Source organism: Gambusia affinis, linkage group LG16 (genome assembly GCF_019740435.1).
Source record: "Gambusia affinis linkage group LG16, SWU_Gaff_1.0, whole genome shotgun sequence".
NCBI lineage: Eukaryota > Metazoa > Chordata > Actinopteri > Cyprinodontiformes > Poeciliidae > Gambusia > Gambusia affinis.
In genome coordinates this window covers 22360999-22373998 of record NC_057883.1, presented here as the reverse complement: position 1 = coordinate 22373998, position 13000 = coordinate 22360999, and the positions used below count along the sequence as shown (strand labels likewise).

General features: G+C 40.0%; 1 protein-coding gene across 3 annotated transcripts in view; it reads right to left on the bottom strand.

Annotated features, from left to right (window-relative positions):
• si:ch1073-358c10.1 (mitochondrial peptide methionine sulfoxide reductase) overlaps positions 1–13000 on the bottom strand; it is a 64515-nt gene that overhangs the window by 20439 nt on the left and 31076 nt on the right. For all 3 annotated transcript variants that reach the window (XM_044142050.1, XM_044142048.1, XM_044142049.1), the window contains one exon: positions 10230–10334. In XM_044142050.1, the coding sequence (XP_043997985.1) occupies positions 10230–10334 (105 nt within the window). The remainder of the gene's footprint in view (positions 1–10229; positions 10335–13000) is intronic.

The window sequence follows — 13000 nt, the reverse complement described above, 5'->3', positions numbered from 1 at the left end:
CAGGGGAAACATTTTTCAAATACAAAGATTTTGAAACAGAGGAGAGCAGCAGTTACTGTAGTTGTTATATCAGTTCATACATTCATCCTACAATTATTTAAACAAAACAACAATAACTTATTAATTATTTTGCCATCAGTAACTTTGTATATATTTTTGCATAAAAGCCAGAGGAAATATCTCATTTAAATATCCATTGTTATTGGAGAACTTTCCTTATTCTTTTATGAAGCAATAATGCATTAAATAATTCAGAACATTACAAATGAACTGACGTTTTTTCTTTACATCTTAATTCCAAACAATATCCAGATGTTTCCCAGTAAAACCACTTCCTACATTAACATTACGGCAGCAGATCGTGCAGAACGCTGCAGAATTTCTCACCCCTCTAGCACTTGCATAGAAATTTTTTTCTGTGAAATGCTGCTGAGTGATGATGCAATTCTGCTAAAATTTACTTCACTAAAGTTAATCTGTGAAAGTTTATATATTCTCAGTGCAGACAGTTCTTAAAGAACAATATCCCAGCTATGTTCCAGCAAAAAAAAAAAAAAAAAAGAAAGAAAGTTAGCACAGTGATCAGACACCTAAATTAAACAATAAATTGAGTTGCAGTTTGTAAAAGTTTTCATATCCTAAGATTTATTTGCTTTTGGCACTTTTCAACAACAAACTTAATGGTGTTCCATTAGATTTTAATTGGTAGGCCAACAAACATAACTCAATATTAGGAGGAGGAAGGAAAATGGTCTTCAAAGATTTTTACAAATAAAAGTCTAAAATTTGTGGCACGCATATATTCAGCCCCTTTACTTTCTTACCTCAAAATAAAATCCAGTGCAGGTTATTGCTTTCAGAAGTCACTTGATTAGTAAATATAGTCCAGATGTGTTCATTTTGTTCTTGGTATAAAAAAAACACAAAACCCATCACACAACCATTTCGGCCCGCCCCAGACCAAATTTTGGGTCTAAATTATAGCAAAAAAAATCAATCTTTTAACAAGTAATTTGATAAAGCATTTGAAGATGGAACTATCTGTATTGCTCTCATTATAATTTATTAATACAGTCTGAATAGAGAAGAAGAGTCTCCCTGTCCTACATAAAATAAATTTGCTTTAAAAAGCTAATTGTGAGAAGCATAAATACAAATTTATTGGTACGACCGGCATCAGTATCAGTGACTACCTAAACCAAAATGCTTGAACTCATAAGCTTTCCAGTTAAGGAAACCCAGCAGTTGGCATTGAATAATAAACTTGCAATACCCGATATGAACATGCATGCAGTGACAGCGGAGAGGAAAAACTCTGCTTTAGCAGAAGGAAACCTCCAGCAGAACCAGAACCTGATTCAGTACAAGCATCCTTCCACCACAAATGACTGGAGGTTTGAAAAGACAGAGCAGAAACAGAAGAACTGATACAGACTTTCAGAGTTACAAAAAGTAAAAAGTTAATAACGAAAGAGGGGGAATGTTTAGTTGTTGGCAGCATCATCTCCTCCTGGGAGCAACCACAGGTAAACAGAGCATCAGACCAGAAGAAGGAAATAAACTGAGAGAAAACATACAGACAACAGTTTAAAAATGAGCAAATGATGCAGTTTAGAGAGTAGTAGAAGAAAGTAGCAGAGTAAAATATATGTCCATAACGGTCTCTATAAGATCCTCGTCTCCATGACTAAAAAAAAATCTAACAAAACCCCCCATAAAAAGAAAGAAAAAAATAAAACCTCCCGCCTTCACCTCACTCTCTCCATTTTTAACAGCCCCCTTCGTTATTTTCTACATCCATCAAAGGCAGCAGTAATTATTAATGAGAACCTCCCTGTTCTCTCTGCATTATGCATGAGAGCCTTGCCTCTGAAAGCAGAGGGTAATGGGGGTGGACAGAAGAGGAGGGGCCAGAGGTCGCACATGTGCACACACACATGCACACATCGCCTTGAGGGGTCACTGACCTATGCCCACAGAGCTGAAAATATTAATTAATAGTCCCTCCCAAAAACGGGAGAATTTTAACGTGGCTCCTTTAACTTACACGGGAGCTAAAGTCAAAAGGAAGTGGGAGGGTGGAGGAAGCGGGTGGAGGGGGTGTCGCTAAGGGAGTGACTCTCTCCTGGAGACAGTCATGCACAAACCTAAGGACACAAATGTACACGCAAACACTTTTGGTTGTGTTCAAACCCGCTGAGAATTGTTGCAGCTCCGTAAAATCTCTTCAGTGTTTTTGTTGCAAGGAGGGAAAAAAAATGGCTCCACTCAAGTTGTCCCTGCTGGCTGCCGGGAATAAAAGCCTGTCATTTTCCCCCCACGTCCAACTTTCTCTTCAGGTCTCTGCTTCCAGATTTTGCTCTAATTCTCCATTCTCCTCCAGCTCGTGGCTTGTCGCTTGTTAATGTGTGTCCTTATAGCCCCCGTTTGTAAAATTGAAGATCCTGTAGATTTAGGGGTTTGAGATGATTCGTCTTCCAGAAAGCACAAAAGAGTTTCACCTTATTATATTTCAAAATAAAAATATAATAAGAAGGTAATCAGTTTGAAAATGATGTTGATATTTATGAGAAATGAATGAGAGACTAAGATTTTATTTGCTTCTGAACTTTCTATTATTTTCTTTCTGAAGTAACTAGCTGCGTTTCCAATGGACATAATTGGGCAATTTCACATTTCAAACATACATTCACTTAATGGAAACACACCAATTTTGAAAAAAACTCATTGTTGATTCAACAATCAAAATTTGCAAACCACTTTTCTCCAATCACACAAGTCACATAATCAACAACCGGATGCTGCCACTGGTGGAAACCATGAAGAAGACGACAACAGGAAGTGGTAGGAGGATGATGGCGCGCCGTGATTTTTAATGATTTATTGCGTGAACAAACTTGTAATTTTAAGTACATTTCTTATTTAATGGAAACAGCACAATTGCTACATTTTATTTTTTTCCAACATTAGCGGAACACTGATAAAGTTTTACACACATCTGTAATGGAAACACAGCTACTGATAAACCCAGCTAGCTCTGGTGTCCAGTTATTGTTGGTGTTTTTCTATTGCTGCCATGTTTTTGAGCATGAAGGAAGAATATTTGATCTCAAAATTATTGCACTAGATTTGTCCAATTAGATGGTGTAAGGTGAACACTAATGAACAATCTAATGAATTTTCTGTTACGTCTTTTTTCTCCCCACCCTCTTATCCTTTCATCATCCTCCCCTTGAATGCAATATCAACCCAATAACATCTGTAAAAACTGTAACCTTGCCCCACATCTGTTCCAACATCAAAAGGAGATGATTTAATGCTGATGGGGTTTTATTTTTTATTTTTTATTAGAGAAATACACAGAAAACCTGTAATTCCAGATAGATGCAGAGATCCCCGTACATGTGTGATAGTAGTAGTGTTTGTGCCGTGCCCTGCAGGCCCGTTCCGGCTGTGTGCGTGCCAGCAGAGCGCTCTCCTCCTCCTCTCTCCTCTCGACTTCTATTTTTGCCCTGTTCTTATGTAAGCCGCTGCTAACGCGCTGGAGACAGAGGCAGAGTACGGAGCAGGGATGGTGAGAGCCTCCCTGGTGGACACACACACCTGCACACCCCTCCATATGGGCTGCGTACGCATGCACAGGCACGGAAAGGGGAACAGAAAGCGACGTTATGCTTGCACATACAGAGGCGATATTAAATCACAACGGTGACTCTGCACATGACACATCATGCACATTACCACAGTTGTTTTCTAGAAAGGAGAGCACATCTCGCTCGGTTATCATCTGATTGCTCATTAAATACACAGAGAGACACAAGCAGGCTGAGTTTACACTCTGCAGACGCTGCACGCGTTAAAAACAGCTTTATTTTCTGTTTTTAGTGGCGCAGCGCTCTCTAACATGATCACTTCATGGTTCTGGGCACGCTGTCAGAACACTGTAACTCTGGCCCTTAACTGTTTATTTTTAGCTGCTTCTAAATGGAATAAGTGAAGCTTGATGCCACTGCATAAGATCAAAATTTTTACTCCTCAAAATGTATAACCGTCAACATTAAACAGTATTTTTACTCAGAAGCTTTTTTTGAGGCAGATTTCCATAAAAATTATGCTCATCAATATTAATGGATTCTAAAACAACTCCACATATTTTCATTTTGTTATATTTATTGCCCTTTTAAAATTAGATGACAATAGGAGACGGAGCCAATCTGATCTTATATCAGTATAAATTACTGAAGTAATTCCCGGATCAGATATTGGACTTTCCATCCTCTCAGTCAAACAGCATAGTCCTGTGTTGCTGCAGGTCTTATTTTGCCAGATTTCCAGGTTTTATGTACTGTGGTAGAAAGTCGGAGTACCCAGAAAGAACGCATGCATGCATGGGCAGAACATGTAAACTCCCTGCAGAAAGACCCCAGCCCAGATTTTGAAGTATGAACACACCTTCTTCTGAGATATCCCAGTGTTAAAAGTAAAATAAAAATATATGCAAGATTCTTATGTGCTTTTTGCAAACATTTAGAGTGGTGGGGATTGTCTGCTATAAGAGAAGATTCTCTCTACTGCTCTCCAATGAGAGCAGCAGATCAGAAAAGGCATCATTTGACATTAAATCCAAGAGACCTTGTGCGGTTCTGCACATGTAATCTCTTTGGTCATAACTTTAACGAACACTGACCCTTAAATATGAAAAAAAGCTCAAATGGATGCAGCCATTTTTATTTTTCAATTTTATGTTCTTGTCTTTATTATACTCCACTTATTCATTTTAAAGCAACAAACAAAAATCACACATTAAGGCATTTTGAGGTTAAACCAGGCTTGTGGAAGTCTTGACGAACTTATTTATTTTTCCATGAACTGTTGAAGGAAGTGACAAAAACCTCAGAGGAAGACACTGAGGGCAACTTCCTTCTGTAAACAAAAATGGAGTGGCATCATATTTTAGTGGTTATAGGATTTCTCTTTCGCTATTGCTCCCGCTGACACTAGACCCATGCGTTTGTTATGGTTGTATTTACCCGGAATGTCCTGCACTATGGTACGCTTCCTGCCTTTGAAACGATCTCTCTGCATTTGAACTGCGACAGAGTTCTCTTCAATCAAACTGAGACCTAACTTTTTAGGCAGACCAGAGTTTCGGTTTTTAGTCCTCATCAGTCCTCATTTTCTTTAAAAAACATATATCACAAAATGCATTTCATCAGAATTAAATGGGGGTTAAAACTCAACCCCCACAATGCATACACTCATGCTGCAATCTCCATAAATTAGGGTTGCAGCACGTGTGAGAGTGTAATGACTGACACCTGGTAATGAGCAGGCCATCATCAGCCAACCAAGCAGGAGAAACGGGGTCAGGTTAGGAGAGTGTGGGGGTGGCTGGGGCCACAGGTCAGAGGTCAAGGCCTCCTCATGGGAGTGGGGTTTACTTTAGATGGCAGGGGCACCCCTAACATTAAGGGACGGGGTGACATAGGGGGATATGAGGAGGTACCCCAACAGGGAATTGGCGTGTGTCGCAGCCAGCTGGGGTAAAGATATTATATAAAGGAATATTCATGCTCATTTCAGCTGTCAGAAAGAAACTGCCGCCAGATGGAAGACAGCTTGATTTATGTCCGTTTGATTGTTTGACCCTATAACTGTGATGAGCAGCATCTTCATTTTGTGGATCGGTGCTGCACAGCTTACAAGGGAATCTAAAAATCTAGGTTCTGCAAAATGTCAAAACAAACCGTGAACGACTTCATCTCAAAAACGTGTCAGACAGAAATGCAGAATGTCTCCTTCACGACAATCCCGCTCCACAAATGTTTCCAAACCGATGTGAGTGTGCGTGTACGTGCAGACGTTATCAAATGAGGACAGCTGCGTCGGCCATTTTAGCTGTGCATTTGTGTTTTTGTGTCTATCGGCACACGCCTGAGTTGCCTGTTCACTGACGCAGCATCAGCAAGCCCACGCCATAAATACTGCATGGCCCCAAAAAATAGAGAGGATGAATGCAATGAGGGAAGAGGAAGTACAGGGGAGGAAAAGGGATCAGGAGGAAACAACAAGGAGGGTGGGAAAGCATAGGTTGTTAAGATGAAGGGCGGCTGGGGTTTGAAGAAAAGGATGGAGAAGAAGGGAAGATGGGGGGAGGGAGGATGAGGAACAGGAGGAGATAGTGACTAAGAGATAAAAGAGGAGCGAATGGATGTGAGTGTGTTTGTGTGATGAGCGGATGGCCTGAGGGAGCGGCCGAGTCAGCGTGCCGCTCTGCGGATGTACCGAAGGGGCTCCGGGCCGTTTGCTCACTCACTCGCCCCTTCGCTCTGTTCGCTGCAAAGAGGACAAGGGTGGAGGGGGGAGGGGGTGCAGGTGAACCTGACAAGTTGGGGGAGGATGGGAAAATGTGCAAAGATGAAGAGAACACAAAAACTGAGGGGGAAACGGGGGAGAAAGAGCAAAACCAGAAAAAAGGTAAAAGGGGGGCAACAGAGAAAAGTAGAGGGTTGCAACTGATGCAAAGATGCAATGACGGGATGACAGAGAGAAGCTGCACAAAATGATCCATTTTCCACTGCTTACCCGCAAAGTTTAAGAAATCATTAAGGAAAACCTGACCTACAGGCCTCTGAAGGTGATTGAAAACAATAAACGGTAAAATATAAACAAAAATATAACATAAAGCTATTAGTGGGCCTTATTTGCATGTTTATGTGTATGTGCATTGGTTAAAGTGCTGCCACATGAATATTTATCCTGAAATCAAACAACCTTTTCAGTCATGATGATGAAACAGGACTGCTGTGACCCTCTGACACAAAGAAGCCACTTTGTTGACAATTTGTTTGTGCCTGAGAACTGTGGATGAGCGCATGCGAAGGTATGCTGCTGAGGGCTTGTCAAAACACAGACATAAGAAACTTATGATATGGAAGCGTGTTGAATCGAGGGGGGCATCGTGGGGTGGGGTGGGGTTTATGCAACATCCCAGGGAAGCCAGCGGATTGAGACTAACGTTGCTGAATATGGAAAGAGGGCACACAGCAAAGGCTGCTGGGAGTTTCTGATTGGCTGCTAATGTTGCTATCCAGGCTGGGATTGGTGGAGCCGATGCAGCCCGACATCACGTTGTTGGGACTAAACCCTTTTGAACTAAGGCAAAGCAGCAAAGGCATAGATATCAAAACACATTCGCCCACCCCCACGCGCACATGCATGCCCGCATTTGCAGCTGCACATTTTACATGCAACTAAATAAGTACCTATGCACGGTTTCAATCACATGCCAACACTGATTATTAAATAAGCCTGGTCTTCCTGCTGATGCACATCAGGAGGAAACGGGATCCCAAAACGCTCTTCGGCTTTTCCCCACATGCCATCTCAAGTGAATCTACACAGGTCAAAGCGGAAAGAGGAAACTTCTTTAATTTCTTCATTCTCTTTTAAGCCCAGCTCTAAGGTGGACAGAATAAATTGAAGCTTAAGCATGCATGAAGGCACAGCCAGCGGGCCGCTTTCCACCACTCCACGCCACATTTGTCAAATCAGAAGAATTTCTGCTACACGTGAACCCCGGATCTGAGAGTAGAGGAACGGCACGGATTCGCATTTAAGTCACGCGTGAGGAGCAGAGCTCCTAGAAAAAATATTATATATATGAGTACTTTTGAGTTTGCGGTGATTTTTCAATATGTCGGTCGGTTTTAACTGTGACTAACAAAACAGAGTGCATAGAAAATTAGCTGCATGCTATTAATAAAACATGAGATGAGATCGGGGGAAATGTATGACGACTCCTTTGGCCTCGCTGCCTCTGCCCTGTGGCGTGTCGGCTCAAGTCTGTCTGCGACTTTGCCTGTGGTAAGACGTGTCTCTTCCCTCGGCTACTGTGAAGAGGGGACTAATCTCTTCTAATCAGGAGAATGTGGTTCTCAGATAAACCAAAAAAAACAGTCTATGTCTTCCCCTGCCTCCCGTCTTAAACATACCGAACAATGGGTCGGCCTAAACCCGAACAGCAACAACAAAACAAGTCATAACTCATTTGATTTATTTTACAGCACCAATCAAAACTTTTTCACAAATTATCATAATGCCACCACAATCTTCTAAATATTTTATTGCTGTTCTTGTGTGACAGACCAACACAGAATAGAATGTTATTGTAAAGTGGAAAAGAAACAAAAATATTGAAGGTTTAGTAAAACTAAAGATCTTCACCAGAGGTAAAACATGCATTTGTTTTGCATGTTTTAAACTTGGCTGTATTTCTCTACCAGCTTTAGGTTGATTTTGAAGACTGCCACAGATTCTCAATCGCATTTAGGTCTGAACTTTGACTGAACTTTTAATACATTGATAAATTTAGATTGTCAATTTAGCTGTACGGTTAGCCTCAGCCTGTTGGAAGGTGAACCTCCACCGTATTTTCAAGTCTTTTGCAGCCTCTTACATTTTCCTCCGGGATTGCCCAGCTTTGACCAGCTTCAATGTCCCTTTTGAGATAAAGCTGCATGATGGGACTCTGTGTTTAATGTTATGGACTCTTTGTTTAATGTTATGGACTCTGTGTTTAATGTCATGGACTCTGTGTTTAACCACATAAAGTTTTGCATATAGGCCAAAAACGTTTTTTGTTTCTTCCAACTAAAGTACGTTATTCCATGCGTTTTCTGTGGAGCTTACATAAATTGTGGCAAACATTGTGTGGTTTTCTTAAAAAAAAAGTCCTTGTTGCCAGTCTTCCACAAAAACCAGGTATAAGGAATGCACCTCTAGTAGTTTTCATGGATTTTTGCAGCTCCTCCAGAGTAAATGTGAACCTTTTGGATGTTTTTTTTAACCTGTGTGCTGTGATTCTGTTGTTTGCTCTAAAGTTTTTGAACAGTTGCTATGATGCTAAACAGAGGAAATGATATATCTTTGTCATGTTACTGTAGAATATCATCTCTTTTGCCCTGATATTGAGCTTTTAATATGCTTTGTCATGAGATTGTTAAATATCTACAGTGTCTTGAGTCAGAAACTTATTCAGATTTGTTGCAACACTGACTGCTACTGGAGATACTTCCTGCTGTAGCATCACCGACTCTTAGAAGATACATGAATGACAAGAGTTATGGCAGCATTTAATTTCTCTTTGAGATAAAGTTTTTTGAACTGAAGTGAATTTGAATTTAGTTGTGTTCTCTAACAGACTGAAGATGTCTCAATAGAATAGCTGGATTAATTAAAGAGATTAAATTACACACACGGGGATGGACTCTTTACTAAAGAGCTTAACGATGGTTTGCTCTGGATTTCATTTGGGGGTATTAGAGTAAATACCCCTAAATGAATAAATATGTACACCAAACGTTTAAAATTTCTGATTGTAAAGACAAAAATGTATAAAATCGTCTAAGGATATGAATTCTTTTATTTATGACATTTATTTTATTTTATGGCATTTCCTAAAGTGATGTTACTGAACGAGGTGTGTGCGCCTCTGAAGGTCTGGCCTATGAATCTTTGATCAGTCTCTCCTGGTCCCACCCATCCCTACATTCAATATGAGCTAGCAAAGTGCCACTTGGCCCGTTCCTGTCATCTCACACACACACACACACACACACACACCCACACACACTCTCCATGTGTCCTCCTGGTGCATTAATGTTCTTACATCACCTCCTCCAGTGAGTACAGAAAACAAGAGAGCACCAGACTCGAAGAGATGGAGAGATGGCTTTTAGTGGGGGATGGGTACGCTGTGCACGTGTGGGTGGCAAATATGTGGCAGGCTTCACAATAATGCAGCAATATGCATCATAAGGCAAACACTTAAATCAGGTGCAATTTTACTCTAAGAAGGTCAAATTTGCTGAATTCATTTGCTCCAAGAGGCTCGAGTTTGAAAAATTATTATTTTTGCAAGATGGAGATTTATTTTATTTTATTCTTTTTTAGAAAAAAGGGAAATTGTGCACAATGTAAGAAATACTTTTTCCACAATTTTGGCTTGAATGTTGTACCACAGTGGTGTGCGCCATCATGGATGGCTGGGTCTCAGACACATTAACACTGTCTGGCATTGACTTGCACCCATGAGACCTTCCCCCCACTGCAACATGCACGAGCGCATGCCTGGGCATCACCCTTCTGCTCTAATACACTCTCGCCCCCTTGGGATGGCTCCTTTTTGGAGGGTGACTGCGGTTTGTTTGGATGCGCGCTCATCCTACCTTGTGTAGGATCGTGATTCTCCCAAAACTGTCTGAGGAGTTCCTCCAGGCTGATGTCTTGAGGGGAGAAGACCACCCTCACCACCTCAGTGTGGGCCGTCAGACCTGAGGGGGAATCACACATCGACATCGCTCAAAACAAATGCCATCCACCTCAGACCCTTTATTTACAAATAAGGAACATTTTTAATACTAAAAATAAAAGGAAATTCCAGGTTTAAAATTGCAGACGAGAGAATCAGAGTCCATGCACCACAGGTAGAAAACACTCAGGCTGAATCGCCTATGAGCTGCTATTTCTCATGGCACCAGAGGAGAAAGAGAGAAACAGAGGGATGTATGGAGAGAGAGAAAATGAAGGCAAAGAAAAAGATGGAGCTAATTGTGGAGGTTGCCAAAAGCTCACAGATACTCATTCCTGTTTGCAGCTGCCAGGATACTGTAGCCTCAGCGAACTGCCTGCAGGCGCTCTCTAACTGAAGGCTGCTTTAGGTTTCATATGTTCTGCATGTGCATCTGTGCACGTTTATAGCAGAAAAGGTATCTTACATTTTTTAACATAGACATATTTTATTAGTAAATGAGGCATCATCTAAAATTCTGCAGCTCTGTAGAGGTAATATAACTGTAGACATATGTACAGCGATACAATGTAGGTTACAGGGGATGACCAAGTTCATATACAAAACAAAATTTGTGAAATATGATTTGCCAACAAGCCTGGAAAATTTTTTATAAAACATGTATTTGTATATGATCATCTTAGAAAGAAAAAAATCCTAAACAGCTGCAACAAATAATAGGAATATATATTGGAAGCATTTACATAGTTTTATACTGAAATGACAGTTTAGAAGCATCAAATACTCGTTAACAGCAACAAACTGCATGGGCTGGGCTAGGAGCAGCTGCAGAGACTTTAGCCATAACCAAAAGCGGCAATTTCATTTGGACCAAACAAGATCTTCTCTGGAAAAGGTGATCATGTGCAAATTTCTCAAAGCTTGTTCCACATGTAGAGGGTGAAAGGCTGGGAAAAGTAAAGCTGCCAGAGCTTTAAAGTTCTGCTGACGGACCAGTCATCCGTCAGCTACAAAATCAACAAGCCTGTTTAACTCCTCAGCCTCTGAAAACAAGCAATGCAATTCTGGACACTAATTAAAATGAGTAAAATTAGGTACTGATAAAGTGTCATGTTCACACATCCTGAAGTACACTGGCTCCTAATATTGTGTTTTTTTGGATCAGATTTTTGTAAAGTAAAAAAAAAAAACATGTCAAAAGTCATATGATGTGACAATGATCTTTTACAAGTGAAATGCAACACAAACAAATCATTTAAAAAAGGAAAAATAAATTGAAAAATAATAATGCAATAATCTGTTTGTGCAGTGTTCACACCTTTACATTATTTTTAAATCACATTTTGTGTTGTATGCATTTATATACAGTAATTATTTTTCCTCCCCCTCTAAAAGTTAATTATTTCTTTACAATAAAACATGTCGTTGATTGCATCCCACAAAATAAAATGTGAACTAAGTTTTTTGCTTTAAGTCATAAATTATATTAGTATTTTAATCAACCATCCTTGGAAAGATATTTTTTACATCTGGCATAATAACCTGAACTTGACTGAATTGTATTTTTGCAAGAACTAAATTAGAACACATTTAATTAAAAGGAATGTGTTTAATTTAATGTGAATGTGACTAAATAATTGAACTGATTTTACTAAATTGGATCTTTTTCTTCTTTTTAAGTGCCTTGAGATAACACCTGTTGGGAATTGTCTGTATAGAGTTAAATGGAAATATATGTATAATGTAGCAAGTATATTTCAATGTAGCAAAAATTAATAAAATAAAAATGTTATTTATGCATTCACAAATAAAAAAGCCAGAGTATTTACAACACCAGAGACTGAGCTGGAAATGAGTCAAAACAGATCCCAGTTAATTCAGACAGCAACTCCAACAAAAACATTCTGCTTCATATTTTAGGCAACATCTTGTAACAGAGATGGTAACTTTACTTTACCTCAAGCTGTTCTAAACAGTGGGCCTTCAAATTTATCTTAATTTATTATTTTGGTAATCATTGAAGATGTTACTTTGTTCATAAAACCTTTTCCTCCATAAATAAATGAGGTTCGTGTTTTTTTATTTAAACTGTAAATGTAAGAGATTTAGGTCCTGACCTGCGTGGCATCAACCATGTTTTGTGTCTCTTCTGAATGATTTGCAAAAAACAAAAATGCCAGAAGGGCCTTTGAGCTCGTTGCAGAGTACAAAACAGTTTCAATAAACTGCAAGAAGTTGTATTATTGGTTCGATCATTTTACTCAGGTTCTTGGTAAATAACATTTTTTCTTCCACAGCTTTGCATTCTGCGTTGCAATTGTTTGGTGCATTAAGACTGTGCTTGTGCTGTAAATGAGGTAAATTATGCTCATTGATAATAAGATGCTTCTCCTTCTACAAAGGGAATTTCTGCCTGTTCTCCATCCTCCCCTGTTTCTGTCAGTCAGGCCATCCACCTGTCTGCCTCTCCTTTCCCGTCTCGTCTGACAGTTCCATCAGCCCTCTCAGTCAGTCTGTCCTGCCACGGCGGCGCTGACAGCTCCTCGGCCACGTGCCGTCGCAGTGTTCTGCTCCGTCATGGCCACTGGAGCGACGCCTGCACTCTCTGTGTCGATGGACAGTACCACTGCTTTTTTCTCACGCTTTTTTTTTTTTAACCCCCCTTAAAAAGTTTATTTTGCTCATTCC